At 38.7% G+C, this 21,223-nt stretch overlaps 1 protein-coding gene across 2 annotated transcripts in view; it reads right to left on the reverse strand.

The window, feature by feature from the left end:
- zgc:172282 (leucine-rich repeat and fibronectin type III domain-containing protein 1-like protein) overlaps positions 1-21,223 on the reverse strand; it is an 81,565-nt gene that overhangs the window by 14,359 nt on the left and 45,983 nt on the right. Inside the window, exon 7 of one of the 2 annotated variants that reach the window (XM_067594614.1) lies at positions 9,006-9,655. In XM_067594614.1, the coding sequence (XP_067450715.1) occupies positions 9,006-9,655 (650 nt within the window). Of the gene's footprint in view, positions 1-8,861; positions 9,656-21,223 lie in introns of those variants that run through there. The other variant, XM_067594612.1, reaches the window with a different exon arrangement.

Consider the following 21,223-nt stretch of genomic DNA (forward strand, 5'->3'; position numbering starts at 1 on the left):
ATGGGGTGATACAGAGAGGAGAAGGCAGTACGTGGAGACGATAAGCCAGTGTGAGTGGCGAGGAGATGGATAGAAAGGACAAGAAGTAAAAAAAAAAAAAAAAGGCATCATAAATTGAAAACAGACAGGGAAAGGAGAGGTAATACAGGATTTAAAAGAAATGGTATATGCAAATGGAGCATTAGAGGAAAAGGATGTGCCAGCAGAAAAGATATGGAGAGAGGGTAGGGGGTAAAAAGGAAAGAGCACAAGATGATAAGAGACAGAATGTATTGAAAAGGAATACAATTAAGAGAATCAAGGAAAAAAGAAAAGGGAAAACAATTGTGAAGTTATGAAAATGGAAACAATGGATGGAAAAAAGGCAGCTAAGATTGGAAAGAAGAAGCAGATAAAAGACAGGACAAATGAAAAAGAAAATCAGAAATAATACAGAGATCAGCAATGGTGAAAGAAAGAGGATGGACATGAAAGATGAGAAGATAAAAGGGGCCTTTAAATAACAAACAAAAGAGACTATAAATGAAAAAGAAAAGCATTAAAGAATTAGTTCACCTAAAATTTCATTAAAAAAAAAATACCCAAAAAAACAATCCATTTTGCTGTAGTTTAGTTTTGGTTTGACTTGTCACTGTCGCTGGGCTCCCTGCTCTCCACTCTAGTATTATGAAAGTGTGTTACTTACAGCAGAGAGAAATTACATTTTAAACCATCGTCATCTCAACAGCAACAATCAACAGCTCTTTTGTTAAAAGAGCTGTTGATTGTCCCAGTAACTCTGGATATTCCACAAAACACCCTGTCAACAGTTTTCTTCAGCAGAAAGTAATTCTGATGAAAACATGAGAGGCAGGGACCTTGTTTCTGGAGAGAAATAAGGCTGCAGCTAACAATTACTTTCATCATCAATCAATCAGCGGATTATAACTAATTGTAATTTTGTCAGAGGCGACGTATTCAAAGTGCTTGTTTCATCTGGCCAGCAGTCCGAAACCAAAATATATCCAGAACATCAAATCCTCACATTTGAGAAGCTGGAAATGTTGATTAATTTTCTGTTGACTGACTAATCAGTGCGGCTATAGAGAGGAATGTTGCTGCTGAAAATTTTGTATGTAAATTTTCTATGCTGTGAGCACCATTAATCAAATTTCATTTAATTCCATCATACATGGGTGGAGGTAGGAATCTCAAGGACGAATGCCTCAAAGTGTGAGCACGTAAAGAAAACATTTTCATCACTAGATACAACTAGAAGTATGTGACATGATATGTTTTATTGGCTTTTGTGTTTGTGTATGTGTGTGTTATTTGTGTCAACTGACCTGACGTGAAAACAAGAAACCCCCAAGAGGGTAAAAAAATCAGCATGCAAGTAAAACTCAGGAGGGAGGCTACAGTACAGACAGGCACGGGTGAGGAGCAGTGATATAGGGTAAGAGAAGGGAGAAACTATAGAAGGACTATACTATAGGAGGAAATCCAGGGATTGCTAAAGTTTTAAGTGCCACTCATTACTCTTTTTGTGTAGTGTTGGCGCATTCTCTTTGTGAGGCCAAGAGACCCTCAGATCATAAAGTCTCTCCATTCGACACTACGAGGCCGCCTGTCGTCTGCTGCTGGAGGCGTCAGAGAGACAGAGAAGAGAAATGGAGAAAGAAAGCAGAATACAAAGCCAGAAACAGTCAGAGAAAGCGGGAGGGAGAGAGAGAGAGAGAAAGAGAGAGAGAGAGAAAGAGAGAGAGAGAGACATGGAGAAAAAAACAAAACAATAAGAAACAGAGAACAAACACTGACACAAATGCAGCAAAACAGCCCAGAAAAATGGGGGAGAGAGAGGAAGTAGAAATGTCAGGATAGTCAGAAAGCGGTTAAAGAAGACAGACGAGCGAAAGCAACAGAGAGAGCTTGAGAAATACAGCAGGAGCGGGAAGACAGAGGGAGATTCCAAGAGATGAATTCAGAGGGACAGACGACGGTGAAGAATGAGGCCAGGCATAAGAGATGACACTGAAAGGAGTGATGATAGATTAAAATACACGGAGGACAGACAGGCTACAGGGTCATGGATGGGCCATGGGGAGAACACTTGCTCTTCACACAGAGTCACACACATTTTTGTGTTAAACTCGACTATTTTTCTGTCTCGCCTAACCTTGTGGGGGCATTTACACTGGCTCAAGGCAGTCAAACCTTGTACATTACAACACACGAATGCATGCACAGATCTGCAGGGATTTGTTAGCTGACCCTGAGTTTACAGGCACACAAACACACACATACACACACACAGACATACCCTTGCTTGACTTTTAACCCCTTAAAGATGAATGGGTTACCTTGTGGGGACCTGTTCTTTGTTCCCGGTTGGGTACTTTGTGATTGTGATTTATAGACGTAAACACCCATGCACACATTCAATATTTAGTTGGTTGTTCATGAATTAATAGTACATTGCTTCACATAAGCATAATATGTTTGTGTCAAACATATTATTACTGCTAATCCTGATAGAAAATTCTCCATTTAGTATTAAGGTTAAAGAGCTCCTTCTAATGTTGAATAGTCATGCAGCACACATATCACAAGCTATGAGATCTCAAGCTCCAAGGTTACATTGTTAGGGCCAAACTGTTCCACAATGTGCTGTGTATTTGTCTATTTACTTATTTAGTAATTAGTAATTAAGGCAAAATATTTCTAAACGCCATCAAACATCTATGCTTGTCATTTGCTTGAGAGTCTTGCAATTACGGCTGAAACAATTAAAGTTGTCGCTGTCATAAAGTAAGATTGAAAGTTAGAATATGTCCATCTTTCTTTGCTGAAATATGCTCCAAAGCATATCTTCACATGGAGAGGTGTTGTCATTGGCTTCTGTTACCCAGGCTCATTGAACAGCCTGTCAGCAGTACAGAGATTTTCCCTTCCTACGTTTTTACACAAGTCTCACCCTTCTAACCAATCAGAGAAAACAAAAGTCAGGAGTGGTATCTCACAGCTGTCAATCAATATAGAAATGCACTTGCTGTTGAGACTCATGCTAGCGCTAGCTTGATTTCCAGAACTTGCATACTGTAGCTTTAACTGGCTAGTCAGTTAATTGACAGAAAATTAATTGATTACTATATTGATAATCAAATAATCATTTTCAAGAAATTAGATTTTTTTCTTCTCTTCTTCTCTTCATTTTTCTTTCTCTTGTGATAGTAACCCTAACCCAAGCCCTACATGCTATCACTTGCCTTGAGCTTCTGATAAAGTAACTGTAAGGGGACCTAATTTACCCCAAAAAGAAAACGAAAAGTCAAGTGAGCACTTTTTAGCAACATATTTAAGGTTAAAGAATAAATTATTCAAAATTATGTACACCAATTGTTATATGGATGTGAAAAAGATCTATGAAAAGCAAGCAAACAAAAGGAAAACTATCACCCACAATGTGCTTATTTTTTCATGTTGGGTCACATTTTTGACAACCATGGGCCTTTAATGGGGTCTCTCTGTGTATCTGTCAGATACTCTGTTCCTCAGGCGCTCTGACTCACTGCAGCTCTCTCTCTAATCAGATCAATGTTTCCTTTCTCTGCAATGCAGCAACCAGTGAAACACATCACAGACACAGCTACACCCTGAGAAACCCCAACAGCCTCTGTACAGACACATGAGTGTTATCCCTCATTGTAGGTTGCCCTCAAAGTGCCAATGATCCTGGAATCAAAGTGAGAAAACAAAGAACACAAAGGCCAGCGGTAACTTTTTCTTCCTGGATAAAGTGTCAAAATAAAAACTATAATAATTGTTCTGTTTGTCTGTTTTGAGCCACATTTCAACTGCAGGAACTCTCCCCAGGGATTAAGAATCTTTTGAGGAACTCAGTTCCTCTAACTGTGTTTCCACCACAGGAACCAGGGTCTAAATGAAGTTCCAGGGAGATTGTTTTACCCAACAAAAAGCTCCTGCTTGGGGATAGTACTTTCCAAAAGCACAAGAACTTTGGGAGTGGAGTTTGCAGGGATGACCATCACTGACTGGTCAAACACACACAGTGCAGCTGCTCCAACTTGTGTACCGCTTCATTCATAAAACAAGGAAGTACTCTAGTATCAATTTAGGTCCAGTTTAGCACAAGGGGAGGACATTGGACATTGTGTTTGCTACCGTTAAAAGTAAATTTAGGCTTTCCTGTTGTTTCACAGAGGTTGCGTTCTAAAGCACAAATAAATAACCATCAAACACTCTACATATGATATACCGTGGAGACATTATTTTTTCCTCATGTGTGAATGCTGTATTTCAAACACTGATTTTTTTTCAATTCCTCATGAGTCTAATTTGCATGATCTACCTAGTTCCTCAGATGCGGTGGAAACACAAACAGGACAACAGGGACTTAAAGTTTCAAGTTTAGTTCCTGAGGTTAGTTCCTCTCCGTACAAAGTGTCTAGAACTTTTGGTCGAAACTGTGCCTTTGACTGACACACTTCAGTCAGTTTGGGTTGTGGTTAGAGGGGGGATGTTTGGGTTGGTGCATATGGTGGCACCTGCACCATGACACAAAGTAAAATTCAAGGAAGTTCCTTAACGCAGTTTGCAAAATTCTAGCCTGTTACAGCCCCAATTAGCACTCCTAAGCTCCTGTTCTTTGTAAGTCCAATTTGGCAATCAACCTCATCAACCTCATCCTGCAAAAGCAAAGGCAAAGGAAAAGAGGACATCAGTGCCAGCCAATGTATTACAATAACTTAATAACAGTAACAGTAATTAATATACATCGAGCAGAGAAAAGAGTTTTGTCTGTTTTGAACCAGGCACAGATTTTTCTTACATTTTTTGCCAAGAGTTAGATGGGAAGACCTCTCTCATGTCTGGGCATTTACCATATGTACAGCCAGGAGTGGATGTGCTTAGATGTGCATAAAGACTGGACGTAGGTAAAACAGCTACCTTGGTTCACTCCGAAGTTCCTGCCAGTCCTTCTAAAGGACACTAATTGATACATATCCCATTTATTGATCCACATGCAAACAGAGATGTAAAAAGGACAAATTGTGGTTTCACAGGGAGTTACTGTATGCTGGATCTCTATCTTGGCAACCAATGGCCAGGCATAGTGACATCATGGAGTCTCCCTTGGTTGCCTGGCAACCTCATAGAGATGAAATTATAGTGTTGGAGTCTACACTGCAAAATAGTTTTGGCACATAAGTTCAAGTAAAACCACAACTTGTCGTTTTTACTTTTTGTTTGTGTGTGGATTAAACAAACAAGATATAATGTGTTAATTAGGGAGACTGAGAGTTGCTATACACATTAGCTGTTTCCCCCCAGTAAAACCACAACTTGTCGTCTTTACTTTTTGTTAGTGTGTTGTTGTTGTTATAGTCTGGGAAGCTCTTTGGAAGCTCCTTTGACTGACACACTTCAGTCAGTTTGGGTTGTGGTTAGAACTGTTAATTAGGCCTATAGGGGGATGTTTGGGTTGGTGCATATGCACCTCAGTGCAACAAAGTAAAATTCAAGGAAGTTCCTTATCACAGTTTGCAAAATTCTAGCCTGTTCTCTAGCCTGTTACAGTTCTAATGAGCACCCCCCAAGCTCCTGTTCTTTGTAACTCCAATTTGGCCATCAACCTCTCAGAACACTTGCTGAACTACATCTACACAGACTTCCCCCTCATATAGCTTCAAAAGTAAGAAAAACAACTAGAAAACAACATATTTCAGTATGATGTCTATTGTCAATTAATATCCAGGGTGTTCTTTTAGTTAGTATAGCACTTGACACAATCCAAAATCTTTCCTGATATCAGACAAAATTGTCAACTCAACTTGGTGGTGTGGGCGGATTCAAAGGTCTGGACCGAGGCAACTTTCATACAATAATTAGAGACTGTGATGTGAGCAAAGTCCAGCACATTTAATTGTGTTATAAGTGTCAGAGCCACTATCGATCCAGCAGAGCTGACGAAGGTGAAAACTTTCCCTGAACTTGCTGGCGAAACTGCAGCGCTCTGCACAGATTTTTCGTCTCCTCCCTGCTATCAATGTTAGGCTCAATGACTCCTCATTTCAACCCATTCACAGAGGCCAATTGAACGACATAGCAGCCGCTGATAAAGTATTTCGACTCAGCTGTTTAATCCACTCACGTGAAATGGTGCCTCCATTTATTCGTTCTAATTTCCTGAGTGGATTAGTGTTAAAGGGGAAGTACACTGGAAAATTCACATGCTCTTATGGATTCCTATAATTATAGCACTATTGAGCATTTTAGGCGATCTTTTTGAGCACATGCAAGTGACTTCAAAAGTCTGGATCAAGAGAACTGGGCCCTGATTACATAAAAAGCAGGTTTTATCTAACAGCCTTTGCTGGTAATGACTAGGGTGCATAAAAGCAATTTTCCATCAGTGTCTTGCATGTTAAAGAAAAGATCATAATATAATCATGCATCATTGTGCTTTCAATGTGATTCTATTTTCTCTCCTTTGAATTATACTGTGAATGCACAATGACAAGAAATTATTAGAGTTCTAGGCAAGAAAAAGTGTCTCCCTTTTTCTCTTCTCCTCTCTGGTTCTTGTTAGTACCCCCATGCCGACTATTCAAGCTTTCTGACAGCTATTTCTTGCCAGTTAGCCAGTAGTCACTACTGTAGAAACTAAAAATACTTTATTCAGGCTGGTGCCAGAGGTTGATCCACAAGGAGACAAGAGAGCCAAGAGATCAAGAGACAGTGAATGGAAGCCTTAAGCTCAAGTTGTACTAATAGATCTGAAGCTGGAAATTAACCAATTTCAGTGCAGCTAATTAGGTTGTGACTGTGCTCAACTTTTGCCTGTCATTTATACTCACTGGAACATCTTCAGAAATTAGCTTTTGATAACAGCACAGACGTGGGATTTCTAATTTCTAGGTGTCAGAGCATCATGTTTTTATCACAATTCTTGGCTTCACCGTCCAAGGTCATCTAGCCTTCTTTTAGTGTGGGCTTCACAGTCTCCACATTCTTCTTGTGCCTTCCTTTTACAACACATCATAAAACCCCTTAAACCCCTTTTTTCTTTTCTCTTTATCTGGTCTGTGTAATTAAGCATTTCAATTTATAGTGAAGCACTTTGTAAAAAGTGGTGTATAAATAAACTTTACTTTCTGCTCATAGCTGTTGCTGACTGGGTTTGGTTTTGAATTCTCCCTCCACCACCAGAGCCTTATGTTCTTACAGTGTCTTATTCCACAGTGTACAGTATACATTAATGACAGTTATGATTGCATCAGTTACCTATTGCCTTATGTGTAGTATATTCTAATCTATAGTATAGAGTATATTCTTTCATTTTTATATTATTTTGATTACCTAATTTTGCGTATATTTTGACCGTTACGCACCACAACAACACCAAAGCAAATTCCTTGTATGTGCAAACCTACTTCACGTCATTACTTACGTCAATAGATCTGATTCTGATTCTGATATTCAGTCTCAGTTATCTCTGTTACTCTGCCAGATTCTGCTTTGTTACTCCTGGAGGGGTTCAATTAGACTCCAGCTGAACCTAAAGCAAGTTGCTTGGATTTATATAGAGGGCACCCTTGGGGGAAGACTCTCAACTGTAAGTCTATACAGCTGTATGAACAGTCATACATTTACAAGTTTAACTTTACGCAGAGAGTGTATCTGCCTGAATAGCTTAAAGTGGAGACACTTTTACTTTTTAAATTCATTCTTATATGAAAACATTCATACGATTAGAATATTTAAAAAATAGATACATATCAGAGCATTCATAGCCAAAACTAATTAGTAAAGCTTGTTGCTTTTATAAGCTATCTAGAGACGTTACAGGGTCTTTTACTGCATCTGTCTATTGTTTATTCTACCAGGGAAGATACTAAGATGTGAGAAATAAAATGACAGTTTTTAAGGATTGAAAAAAATGACATCCCTCTTAACTTCCTCAACACATGAGATATTTGAAATTTTTATAAAGGGTAAATGAGTGTCTTGGATTTCTTCCAATCTGATGTTGAATTTCAGCCAACCTTCAAAGGCCTCTTCTTTTTACTGAGGTAACTTTCCTTGTTCACTCTTAAGCTCTAAGGTTGTGTCATTCTTAATGGCAAACAAGCCTTCGCAGAGTGCTTAAAGTCTAATAGTTTGTAGCACTCCAATGGAGGAGGCACAAGGAACGCTTAAGTGAATAATGTTGGCTGTGGTGTGATGTGTGATCCCACCTGCATTAAGAAATCCCTTTCTCTTGTAGCATCAACCCACATAGGTTTCTTCTACTGCTGACACAGACTAACTATGCAGTGGTAGATGCCTGAAAGGTGCAGTTTACAAAGAGGTCACAGCATCATGCACATCTCACTTGGGAAATGAAAAAAAAAAAAAAAACTGAGTGGTTTCTGAAACTGTCTGGTGGCTTCAAAGCCTTTGAGTAACATGTACTATTCTCTGTTGTTCAGAGATTAAGCCTAGGAGTTGGCAAGAACAGCTTGGAGGATGTAATATTGTGTAACTACACTGTTGGGAGGTTAATTCAAGATTCATGTACAGAGTGAGAGAAGCTATGATCTAATTTGACAACAATTATGGAGTAGAGCGTATACTACAACTTAAATGCTACTGCAACCCCACAGACATTAAGTTGAACATGTGTCTCATCCTCTATTTCTCTTGCTATCCTTCTAGTCCACAAGTATGGCATCTTTCTTATTCATTCTCTCTTTCACACTCACTCAGTTTCTCACTGTTCTGCTCTCCGTTATTATCTCGCTCAATTTCACACCCTCAATTGCACATTGTCTTTCTCTCATCCCCCATCTCTATCTATTTGACTGTATTTTTTATTCTTATTTTGTCTCTCTGCTCCTTCTCCGTCAACTTATTTCTTTTTTGTGTTTCTTTCCAACTCTCTGAAATGCTTCTTCCTTGCTCAGTGGCTTGCCTTCTCTACAGTATGACTATCTCCTCCTCCTCTCTGTCTGTCTCTCTACTACCTGCCAGTTCCTTGGGGGAGGTGGGCTCTTTGGCGACAGATGGTGGTCTGCTTTTCATCTCAATGGCGACCCTTGAGGAGAAGCGGGCCTTGGTGGGCGATCGCAACTCCTCATTGGCCAAGGAGTCAGTCCTTGTCATTATGCTCCGTCCACTGCTCTCCTCCTCAACCAATGCCACAGTGTCTCTCAGGGTGTTGCTAGGCGACATGGCCCTGGATGGCCCCAGTGCTTGGTCATCCTGACTGTCAGTCATTTTTGAGGCAGAACGAGGTAGAACTTGGACCTGTCCACCTCCTCCTTGTCCATTGCTCTGCGGTCTTGGCGCAGCTGCAGAAATGGCTGCTTTTCCGTGGCCTGCCCCTTGGTGGCTGTAAACCTTGTATCTTATCATTAAGATGATAATGAAAACCAGCACAGATGCCACAATAATCCCACCAATGATGATAATCATAGTGCCGCCCAGGAAATGGCTGTGTAGCGCCTGACACTGGCTGAACTCCGTGTCTGTGGTGAATGACAGACAACCCAGAGGACGCGTTGCAGTCAGTGATGTGATGACATCATCAAACACAGCCAGGACACAAAGATCGTAGTTACGCCCAGCAGCGAGGTCACGGACCAGGAAGTCATTGCTGCTGGATGGAATCATCCTGCAAAAGCAAAAGCAAAGGAAAAGAAGACATCAGTGCCAGTCAATGTATTCACTTTAAGCAAATTAATATACGTCGAGCAGGGAAAAGACAAAATGTTTTGTCTGTTTTAAACCGGACATGGATTTTTCTTATATTTTTCACCAAGAGTTAGATGGGAAGACCTCTCTCATGTCAGGATTTGATGTGCTTAGTGTAGCATAAAGAGTGGAGGCAGGTGAAACAGCTACCTTGGCTCACTCCAAAATTCAATAATACACCTGCCAGCACCTCTAAAGCCCACTAATTAAGACATATCCCATTTATTAATCCATACGCAAACAACAATGTAAAAAGTGACAGTGTGCTGGTGACCAAGTGACATCATGGTGTCTCCCCTGGTTGCCTGGCAATGTCATAAAGATTAAATTATACTGTGCTGGAGTCTGCACTGCAAAATAGTTTTGGCACATAAGTGCCAGTAAAACCACAACTTGTCGTTTTTACTTTTTGTTAGTGTGTGGATTAAACAAACAAGATATAATGTGTTAATTAGGGAGCTTTAGAGTTGCTATACACATTAGCTGTGTCTCCCTGCTTCCAGTTTTTGTGTTATGCAAATCACCAGCTGGCTATAGCTCCATACCCAACGCACAGACATAAGAGTTGTAACAATCTCTCTGCAAGAAAGCAAATAAGTGTATTTCCCAAAAGGTGGGGCTTTTCCTTACATATAGTACATACACACAAATGCAAAGACACCACACAATGTACACCAAATGTCAATTAGAAAGAATAATGGTTAGTTAAATGGGTCTGTAAAGGTTATAATCCACATTTTGAGATACCATGAAAGATCAATGAGACTTTTTTTTCTTTTTTGGTAAACTAACCCTTTAACCATTTGATCAACTATATCAATGCAGCACTTTACTGGTATAGGTCATACAGAATAGGTTACATTTTACATTTTATTTGCTTTATTGTGCTCACCTGTGTGAGCTGCTCTTCTTTTACCCTCCCTCTCTCATTCATAAAAGTACGGTATGGTTTTTATGTTGCCTGCCATTATCTCACTGTCAATTGTTGGCAGCAAATTGTGTCAAAATATCCTCTCAATGACATTGCACTCTCATCAGTTTGTATAGAAGCCAGGTTGGTTAACCATAGACATAGAGCTGAATCAGAAAGCCAGAAGACCTGCCAACACAAACCCCTCTCTGTCCAACTCTGTCCATAACCACTACGCTGTGCCAATCAAGACAAGACACATATGACAAGAGTCACATTACAACAAATCCATCCCCAAAATTACTTATGATTACATCTGCTTGTATTGCTTCCTTGTATTCTGTTGTGTGCTATTATATAAAAGCTCCAGCGATGACACATGTACTATCATTATATAGTTCCATGTGGTGCTGCCTGCGGCACAACAGCCACCTCATCGTCCTTATTTCTCCACAGAGTTGGAATTCATAAGCCTGTGATCTGACAAACATTCACAAAGATCCATCCCCCACAGCTGCAGAAGTCACCATTCTCTGATTAAACACATTCCTGATTCTTCTCATTGTCACCTTCTATCTTGGTCTTTCCCAAGGTAAATCCTGTAGCTCGAGTTTTTTCCTTGCTACAACTTTCCTGGGGGAAATTCAGAAAGACAATCACCCAAGTAAACAGGAGCAATGCTTTTTTTTCTATGCGTACCTCAGTTGTGCTCTCTCCCTGTCTCTGCTTTCTATATTGGTCATTAGTATAACTAGAAGAACTCATATGTCATGGCTACATTTTATCTAAATTATATTTCCCTTCTGCGTCATTCACTTTTTCCTCTATGTGTTGTAAGTCTTTCTATGCCAATTTCTATGTAAGCCTGCCTATGCCCGCCCCTCTTCCATAAATACATTTCCACCTCTGCATAGAGACAGACCAGCTAGCATGTGTATGTGTGTGTGTGTGTGTAAGAGAAAGAGCGAGAGAATCAGTGGGCAGCAGGGTACTGGCTGGCCCAGTATCAGTGCCAAGCTCATCGATGACATTGAACCTCCACCAGGAAGTATATCTTGGCAGATAGCTCTGTGTGTGTGTTTCTGTCTGTTTGTACGTGCGTGACCTTGTGGTTTTGTGAAAGTCTGGCGTGAAAGGATCCCTGCTCTGAATTCTTACTCAGAATCGAACCAGGAAACTTTAACTGCCCTGTTGTCTTGCCGAATGGTAACAACATAATTTGAGAGCAGAGCTGGACTTCCCATAAAGCAATTTTAAAAGGGGTAGTAAAAAAAATAAATAAATAAAAAAACAATTCAGAGAAAACGGCACCTCTGTCCACCTTATTAAACTTAAAAAAAAACTACTGACAGAAGGGTCTCTTGCATGTGTTTGAAGAAAATAATACCACGGTGGTTTGTTTCTCCTCTTATCTTTGCAGTTAGACAAACTAAATCATAGTTTATTAAGGAAGAAGGTTCAGGGAAATCAGTTGGAGACTTGTGCTGGCGGTGTCCTTCACTGAAATCTACAAAGCTCACATGGGCTTCTAATCCAATATACATGGTTTGAGACAGTGCTTTCCACTGATACAAGTAACTCACTGCTTAAACTTACAGCCTATTTTTTACTTTGTTTGTTAAAACATGAGCTGTGATTCTCATGACTCAAACTGAGGTGTATAAAAGTATACTTAGGAGCAAAATAATCAAACTCAAATGAATTAGTCAAGCAAGTTAGCAAGTCGTGACTGATTCTAATTAAATTGTCATGGAGACGGAGGGAACATGTTTCAATATTTGTGACTATATTGCATTCATTGGGAATTGTGCACCACCATTCCCAGTATCATTACAGTTAAGTTTAGTAATAAAGGGAAGTTTAATGTCCCCTTCCAGTCAAAAAGGTATTTTTCTTCGTGTTACTTATATTTGAGCTTCACTATGCATAATGATGTACATGCAGAGTTTGACACTCTGTTGCTGTTTTCACATTCATCGGCTGAAAGTCTTTCTGTGTTCATCAAAAACCTGAGATTAAGCCATCACAACAATTTCTGAGACAATTCTGGTCCAGCATGCAATTTACAGTGTGATGTGGAAACTCGAACCCTCCAGTGCACATACACCGAAAATTGCCTTTACACTGAAGTAGGAGACATCTTCAAAGATTCTGGATTTTTCAATGAGGGAGAAGGAGGAGATGTAATTATAAGTAAGTAATTGAACACTTTTGTGGAAAAAACCATATCACACACAAATTACAATTACAAAAAGTAATTTGTAATTTAAAAATAGAAAGTTATTTTAAAAAAATTAGTCAAATAGTATTTCTAAATGTCTTCAACCATATCTGGAGGGGATCTTTAAGTTTAAAGTGATGAATATTCTTTTTATGTAAAATTGCATGATGTGGATCAGCATCATTTCTGAGTGGTATTCCTATAAAATAAACTAAGCACTAAATGAAGGGATACCACTGTCGTCAGTTTGGAAAGGTAAGAATCTGACAGGCATGGTAAGGAGTTATTAAGTCTACCTTCAACAACTGAGAGAAACTAATGAAAGAACCTCTGCATGTAATGCACTACATTCTTAGACAGCCCTTGACATTTTCCACTATTGTGATTTGCTGTCATTTGGTTTCATTTCAGTGAGCTCTTTGTCATGTTGATTTGATTTGTTTTATTCTATTAAATAATGACTTGGCTACACTGAACAAAATATGACAAGTACATCCTTTGTTTAGCACAAAAACACACACAAAGGGAAATATGTGTGTAACTTTAGACTATCAGAGGGGAGAATGCATGATTCAATGTGCAATCAATCCAAGGTGCAATAGCATGCAGTGCAAATTAAAGTGCATTAAAATAAATAAAGACAATATGAGTATCTGGGTAAAGCCAGAGATGCATTAAGTGTTCATTGTGAGAGACTCTTTTTGTTCATTTACACTTAACAGAGGGATTCCCAAAACTGATATTCTTAATCAACATTCATCATTAGTCATAATACACCTCATCTATTCACCTAGGTCACAGGAGTCTCAACTGTTGGCATGAATCTGAAACCAGTGGACTTCGCCAGGACCAGTAGAGATGCCAGGTCATAAATATCAATTCTGTTATCACTGAAGCTGCTCAGATCAATGTTATCCAACCAGATTGAGTGTGACTGAACTTGTGACCCCCTCACACTACCCAGATAATCTTTGCCAAGCATCAGCGCTGCCTCTAAATAGAATTTCACCTACAATTTTCAAGAGGGGCAAATCTGGTGGAAATCAGCTTGAAAAAAACAACCCCTTTGTGTGCCCCCACCCCCGAGGATCAAACCGGGAAACCTCCACTGCCCTGAGGCTTTGCTAAAAGGCAGCTCCACATGAACTGAGAAGTGAGTGAGTGGGACGGGATGGGGGAAATTCTAGGAAGGGATGTAATTAAAACATAAGATACCACCACCATATGCCTTGTTAAACTTGAACGAGAGGAGTTTGTTGAGTTGAAGATTTGTTTATAGCACTGCACTCGTGCACATGTATTTTTCCTATTCTTCTACAGATGCTTTTCTTTCTTATTTCCCCTAGAATAACTTCAAAGAGGGTCAGTTACAGAACATCCCTTGAGAAATGAAGGCTTAATTGTCTTCCTCAAGGACACTTCAAGAGGGCAAATGTTTGCTGACACAGGACACTAAACCTGGGCCTCTTACTTTAAAGGCAGTTTGGATATTCACCACCCTAAGCTGATGCCAGATGTACAAAAAAATGATTGCAGTAACTTCAGTTATAACTAATGGAATCAGCATATGGCATTTAATTTGCTCATTGGCCAGCATCTGTTTGTGTTTTGTATGTGCACAGTTATGCAGATGTGTCAGGATTGCTGCAACATTTCTAATCAATCAATAATTAACTGTGGCTTGGAGTTTTGTGTCAAGACTTTAAAAAGGACAAGAACTGCTGGGCCAAGAAGAAATGGTTCAGCAAGCCCATTTGACACTGAAATCATACTGGATGGTTTATTCAGTTAATGGGCTCAACCATGGACACACACCCTCACACACACTCAGGAAGAGTTAAACAGCTTAATGGATTCCTTTCCTCCACAATTCAGATCGGCACAGACACACAGAGCTACTGAGCAAAACTAATGGTTTGTACGACTCTGCTGTTTTCTCATGCACCACACAAACAGATCAACAGTCAGTTATGTTTTGTCACTCCTCAGTTTATCCTCACACCCACAGGCGCACATGCAAACATGCAGGATGGTGCGCCCACACACTGCTAAAAGACTATAAAACTCATTCAAATACACAAACAGATAAACAATTTCACTGTTTGAATTGAACAGATTACTGCACACCATGTGATCTGGCTGTGTGTACACATGCACCAAAATACTGCAGGCATGACAATCGTCTGATTAATGTGTTTAAATGATTGCATAAGCTGACAACTCCTCAAAATAATCCTAGTTTTTTTTTTCTAATTTATTTCAATTTATTTATTTTTTTTAATACGGCTAAGTCTACACATGATCACTGGCAGAAGCTTTGCATTGAAAACATTGTTTTCCTGTGAAGGGCGTAATAACACCAAACCTTGAGACAGTACCTTACACCTTGCATCTGCAGTAAAAGTGCAAATTATTTGAACTTTAACCCTAATTGCTGCTGATCTTTCAAAAGTATGCTTAGTTAGATTTTGCTGACCAAGATGCTTAAACATATTTAGTTTCTCAATTTTTGTCAGCGTCAGGTTTTACCAAAACGATTACAGCTTTAAAACAGCACATCATGTTCATCAAACACTGGACTTTATACATAACATAATACACAGTTCACATGAAAAAATATCTTATATATAGAGTGCACATGTAATTTGTCATAAAATGTATGTTGAGTTACTCAACATATAACTGTTGGGGATACAGGAGGTCTATGAGACACCAGAATGCAGAGTGTATGCACTGTGTTTGAGGATCCATTTAAGTACAAGAAATAAGGGGTGACAAAAATTTGTGTAAGAGCATTGCAACACTGTAAGAAATAAACACTGCACGAGTAAACTTCACCTTAATTACAAGTACACACAATGGATGAGGCATATAAAATTGCACTAAACAAACACTGCTTCAAAGTGATTAGAGGCTCTAGATGGAAAATGCAACTGTCCTGTTGTGTTGGGATAGCTATAGGAATTCAATAAAATGAAAGGGAAAACCTAAGCTGGTAAACCCTTAAAATAGTACGGTACACTCTGCAGCTCTTTTCTACCTCCACATAACATGATGAGTTAGACAAGACCTTTCCACAGGTCAATACATTCACTGTAAGTGTGTAAAAATCATAAGAGCTGTTTTAAACAATTTGATTTTTTTAAAAAAGTGATTGTGCTTGCTTCACGCACCTCTATTGGTCAAAAACTTAATTGTGTACGTTTACATTAATATTATGGATTATATAATACATTGATTGTTAATTGGTTGTTGAATATTGTGAAATAGTCTTTATTGACATGACGGTAAGCTATTATTACTATATTCTAATACATTTCCTAATGTATTTCCAAATTTTAACACTTGAAATTCTGGTCACCTGTTTGCATTATTCTTCAACTCCTTGTATTATTTCTCATTTTCATTTCAACCCCACTTCTAACATGACTATCTCCACAATTACATACAAATTGCTGCCATTTACATACATTGTCTTGTTTAGCTGCACAGTACACTCTTTGGCTTCTGGTGTTAAGTAATAACTATTACAAATTGCACCTCAATCTCAACATACTATTTTTTAACCTGCAGTGAGAGCCCAATGATATTTCACAGTGACCAGTGGGAACTGGGGAGCGAGACATGCTCCCCCTGTGCTGTGACAGAGAGCAATCTGTCATGGCACATGTACCACCCTGCATACTGAATAACTATGGTAATGCTGCCATCTCTGCATGCATATATTTTTTTAAGTGTGATACTGTTCAGAGAAAATTGTCGAGCCTCATTCTCCTGTCAGTGTGTTTTGTAACCATCAGGCCTATTTTCTAATGCATCTCTACATTTTAACATAAAATTTATATTGACATGTTGCCAACCCGGCCTTCGTCAGCTCTCCTTTCTTGGCTTTTCATCTCTAACTGCTTTCAACCCCACTGCAATCGAAGACTAGTAATTACTGTAGACTGCTGTCATTTCCCCAGGTTATTCCTTGCTTCTGTACTGCAAAGCACAACTTACTGCACAATTCACCATCTAACTGCTGGATAACTGCAATGGAAAATCCCAGAGAAAATAGAACGGCGTTTGCATGCTTTTTTTTTTTTTTTTTTTAATATTGATCAGTCAAACCACTTTTTTTAAACCAAAGTAAGATATCAGAGGACCATATATCTGACACATCAATGTTGAGAAAGACGGGGGTAGATAGACAGATAGATAGATAGAAGTGTGTGATTGAAGTAACTCATAAACATAGCACACACACACACACACACACACACACACACACACACACACATTGCATTTGGTATTCAAAGCACACTAGTACAGGTGTCAGTAGAGCAGCGGTGTAGTCAGTTTGAGGCTCATGAAGGCCTCGGTGTCTGCGGTCACAAATGGGATTAATAGATGCTAATAGACCTGTTATCAGGAACTCTACTTTGTTAGTATGTCATTATTGTCTTGTCTCAGGCGAGAATAGTGACAGGTTTGTTAGAGGCACTTGTTACAACGGCAGACTGCCGAGGGCCACTGCACTGCTGAGTCCTGTGTGCGCATGTCCGTGAGTGGGTGTGCCCAGACAGTGCGGCTGACATTTCCATGCCCAGAGCGGATATGTATACTCACGCGCACATCTGTGTTTGTGCATGAGCCTGACATTTTCATGCTGTCTGCATTCAGTTATGTTCACTGACGGGAGGACGTTTTGTTTGTAAATACTGTCCATCAATCAGCCCTTGGGAACTCAAAATGCACATGCATATACACACACACATACATATGCGAGATGTCATAAAGTTACATTCACAGCCCTGGGTTCTGACTGTTGATCTAAGCAGAACCTCAAGTGAATATTTATGATAATGTGCCTTGGCTGTTTTTAAATAATTTAATGTACCAATTATTCCTCCAGTGCAGGCACTGCAGAGCAGTGGAGGGCAAAGGGTTGACAGCAAAGTCCCTCCAGCACACAAACCCTGTCCATCCTGTGAGACACACTATAAAAAATGACACAAAATGTGTCACTGAAGTGGGTGGACTGATGGATTGATGGATGGATGTGTGGACCAACATTACACATCAAATTATAAAACAGATTGTCTCAAATCTAACATGGGAATCTGCCAAAATGTGACGTTATTTATTGAAATAAGTCATCATTGAGAAAGCGAACTTGGGACATTTAATAAAATCACTTTCAGAACTTCAGCACGGGGTAGCCACTGGATATTCACAGGACCCAAGGGACAGAATTTGATGTTACAAGCTTTAATTATTAAAATAAGTGCCACATAATTAATCATTCTATGAGGACTTCCCCTGTGGGACCTTGTGAGCTGAGGGCCCCGTCCTGTTGCCCCTTCTTAGGAGGCAAGCCGTCCCCTTTCATCTTCCTCTGAGGAACTGAGTCAGTATTTTTAAGTTTCCACTGAGTGACTGCTGGATCTGTTAGATTTTCACCACAGCCTCTATCTCTCTCCATACAACCTCTGCATGTAATTTTCATCCCTCCATTGCTCTTATTCATTCTGCCTTCTTATCTTGATGTCTCTCTATCTCTTTCAGTCCTTTCCTGCTAATTTATCCCATCATCTTCAATTTCTCTACCTCTGTTTGTATAATATCTATTAATTTGTGTCTCACACACACTCACACACACAGTATGACAGATCAGAGTTGTGAGACAATCTTGTCAGAACATTTGCTTTAATTATTTCCAGTTTTACAACAGATGTAACTAGTTAAGCCAGCTACATAAGCTTGGTTTAATACTCATCTAGATTTTAAGCGTAGCACCTACACTGACAGGCATTATAATTTAAATGACGGCATACATAGTGTTATATATTACTACACTCCTGTGGGATAACCACAGATGTTTAATGATTGATTCACACCATAATGATGCAAATTATGTGGGATGAAGATTTGTGATACATTTGATTTTTCAGAAAACTGTTCAACTAATGTGCATTAAACCAGGTTTGTTCTTTACATAACAGAGAATCAAAAGGTTCATATCAAATTGTTCCCAAGATAGAAGCATGCAGTGTTAAAACATGCCTCATATTCAAGGCTAATGCACTAAGTGTGATCCACTTCATTATATGTTGCTGTGCACACGCAGTATCCAAGTGTCCAACATCCAGTCTTTCTGTTTAAGCCATTAGTGTTAAAAAGCAGTCTCCTTGACCACTCATTTAATTCCACATCATTGGGCAGTGCAGTGCTGGTGCTCCAATTTATTTCTCTTTCAGATGACTATAAATGTAAGTACATCATATTTATTTTACCAACACATTTATGTCATTGAATATGGAGTCATTGTGTTACTGTGTAATTTACTAAACTAAGATTGCTTTTTCAACCTAACTGATTAAGAATCTTTTATAAACCCACCTGTATTTATTTCTTATAACGTATTACTCCAGTGTTTTATGATGTTCGTTTCTTTTGTTTTATCTGTCTGTGTGACCATTCCATGATATTTTTGTTGTATTTCATGGTATTGTATGTGAAAGGGTAATATTGAAATACAGTTTACTTCATTCCTCTATAGCTTTTCTGTAGTATGTATGTTAAGACCTGGAAGCTCAAAAGCTTGAGAAATATATGTTGCCATGAGTCAGATGTATTCCAATGGACTACACTTTAGGGGGAAAAAAAATGTTGCTAATGCATCTCTGTGAAAGTTGCAACATTTTTTTTCTTCATAAAATTTATCATGTATTTTTATATTTAGAATTACCTATCAAACAAATTTACAGTGTTCCCATATTTTCTACATCTTTTCAATGTCAGTGTGCTGTCGATTTGATTAGTGGGTAATTGTAGAAGTAACTGAAAATAACAAAAGTAGCCAGTGAGTTACTTTTAAGACTTAGTGCAGTGATTGTATATTATTAATATAATTGCTATTACTATGTATAGAGAGAGAACCATATAACACATTAATTATTTTGTACATTGATGAAATATTAAGTGGACTCTAAAGAGAATTGTAATACTATGAATGAATTAAATTCAGTTATAAAACATATGCTAATATCCAAACAATAGTACATATTTTGTTTTCCATTTGAGGATGAAAGCTGTGTGTTTTTTCATCATTCAGCAGGCAACACACACTTTTGGTCCTGTGCTGCACATACCCAACTGTTCCCCTTACAGATGGCCAATTTTTACTAAACACACCAAATTGTACTGTAAGTAGGTGATCAGCTAAGGGTCATTAAGCAACCTGTTATGTTGACAGCTTAGCTGCTTTTAGATTGGGTGTAATTTGATTTATGTAAATAAGTGTGTGAGTCCATTACCTTTTATCTATACTGCCAGAAATAATTAATGTGGTTATAGAAAAAAAGTAGTTGTAGTAGTAGTTTAGTCCAGAACTTGTCCTGTCAGAAATTATGGTCCCTTGGCCCATAGGCTCTCCCACTTAATCCTCCTCCCACATTCTTTTTTAAGTCGCGAATCATTGTATCTCTGCAAATGTCCCTATATTGCAACACTTACAGTAAAAACATATTTCAATCATTCCCATCCACTCTAAAACATTAGGTAAAATAAAGCAGGCAAACATAAAAGAGGAAGAATATTTACATTTTAACCCAATCAAAGAAGATATTGTCACACAAATCAAATGCATTCAGTGTACATTGCAACCATTACATGTTACATTGCTAAGTCTGTTTGAGCCATTAACTTAGCTAGTTGAATTAACTTCAGCTATCAATATTGCAAATAAAGGCAATCAAGCTGTTAAAGGTATAATATGTAATTATTCCACATTAAATGTCTACAAACAACTAGACCTATGTTATATATGTTGTTGAGTTGTGTACTTACATTATCCCAAATGTTTCCGACAATTGTCAAACCCAGAGAAATCTGTGATTTAATCAAAGTAACGAACCGTTTCATTTGGTCGCCTGTCAATGGCATCATACCTCCTCTACCAAAGAGTAAACACGCACATGATGCATACGGCGGCGCTGTGTTTGTCCGCTACAATGGCGTCTACCAAAGAGTAACTTACACACATACAAGATAATACATCGGCGTTGTGGTTGTTCCAAAGAAACTGTTATAAATTGACTTTTATTCAGTTTTAAGCCACATTTTCATGATAAATTTAGGTCGCTTTTAACTATATCTTTTAGCCGGAAGAAGGATTTTAGTCATTGGACACCTGGATCTTAAGTTATCAGAGAAATAAACTGGGCAAACTTTAGCAGCAGCTTGGCTAACAGCCCCTCCAGGAAGTCCAGTGGTCGCCGAACATCGTCAGAGAAATATTGATTTTTTAGGTTAAACAACTTTAATCAGTATTTTTAAGGATTTTAATCTGTGTATACGTTTGTTTTTGCAGA

Source organism: Thunnus thynnus, chromosome 7, assembly GCF_963924715.1.
Source record: "Thunnus thynnus chromosome 7, fThuThy2.1, whole genome shotgun sequence".
Classification (NCBI taxonomy): Eukaryota; Metazoa; Chordata; class Actinopteri; order Scombriformes; family Scombridae; genus Thunnus; species Thunnus thynnus.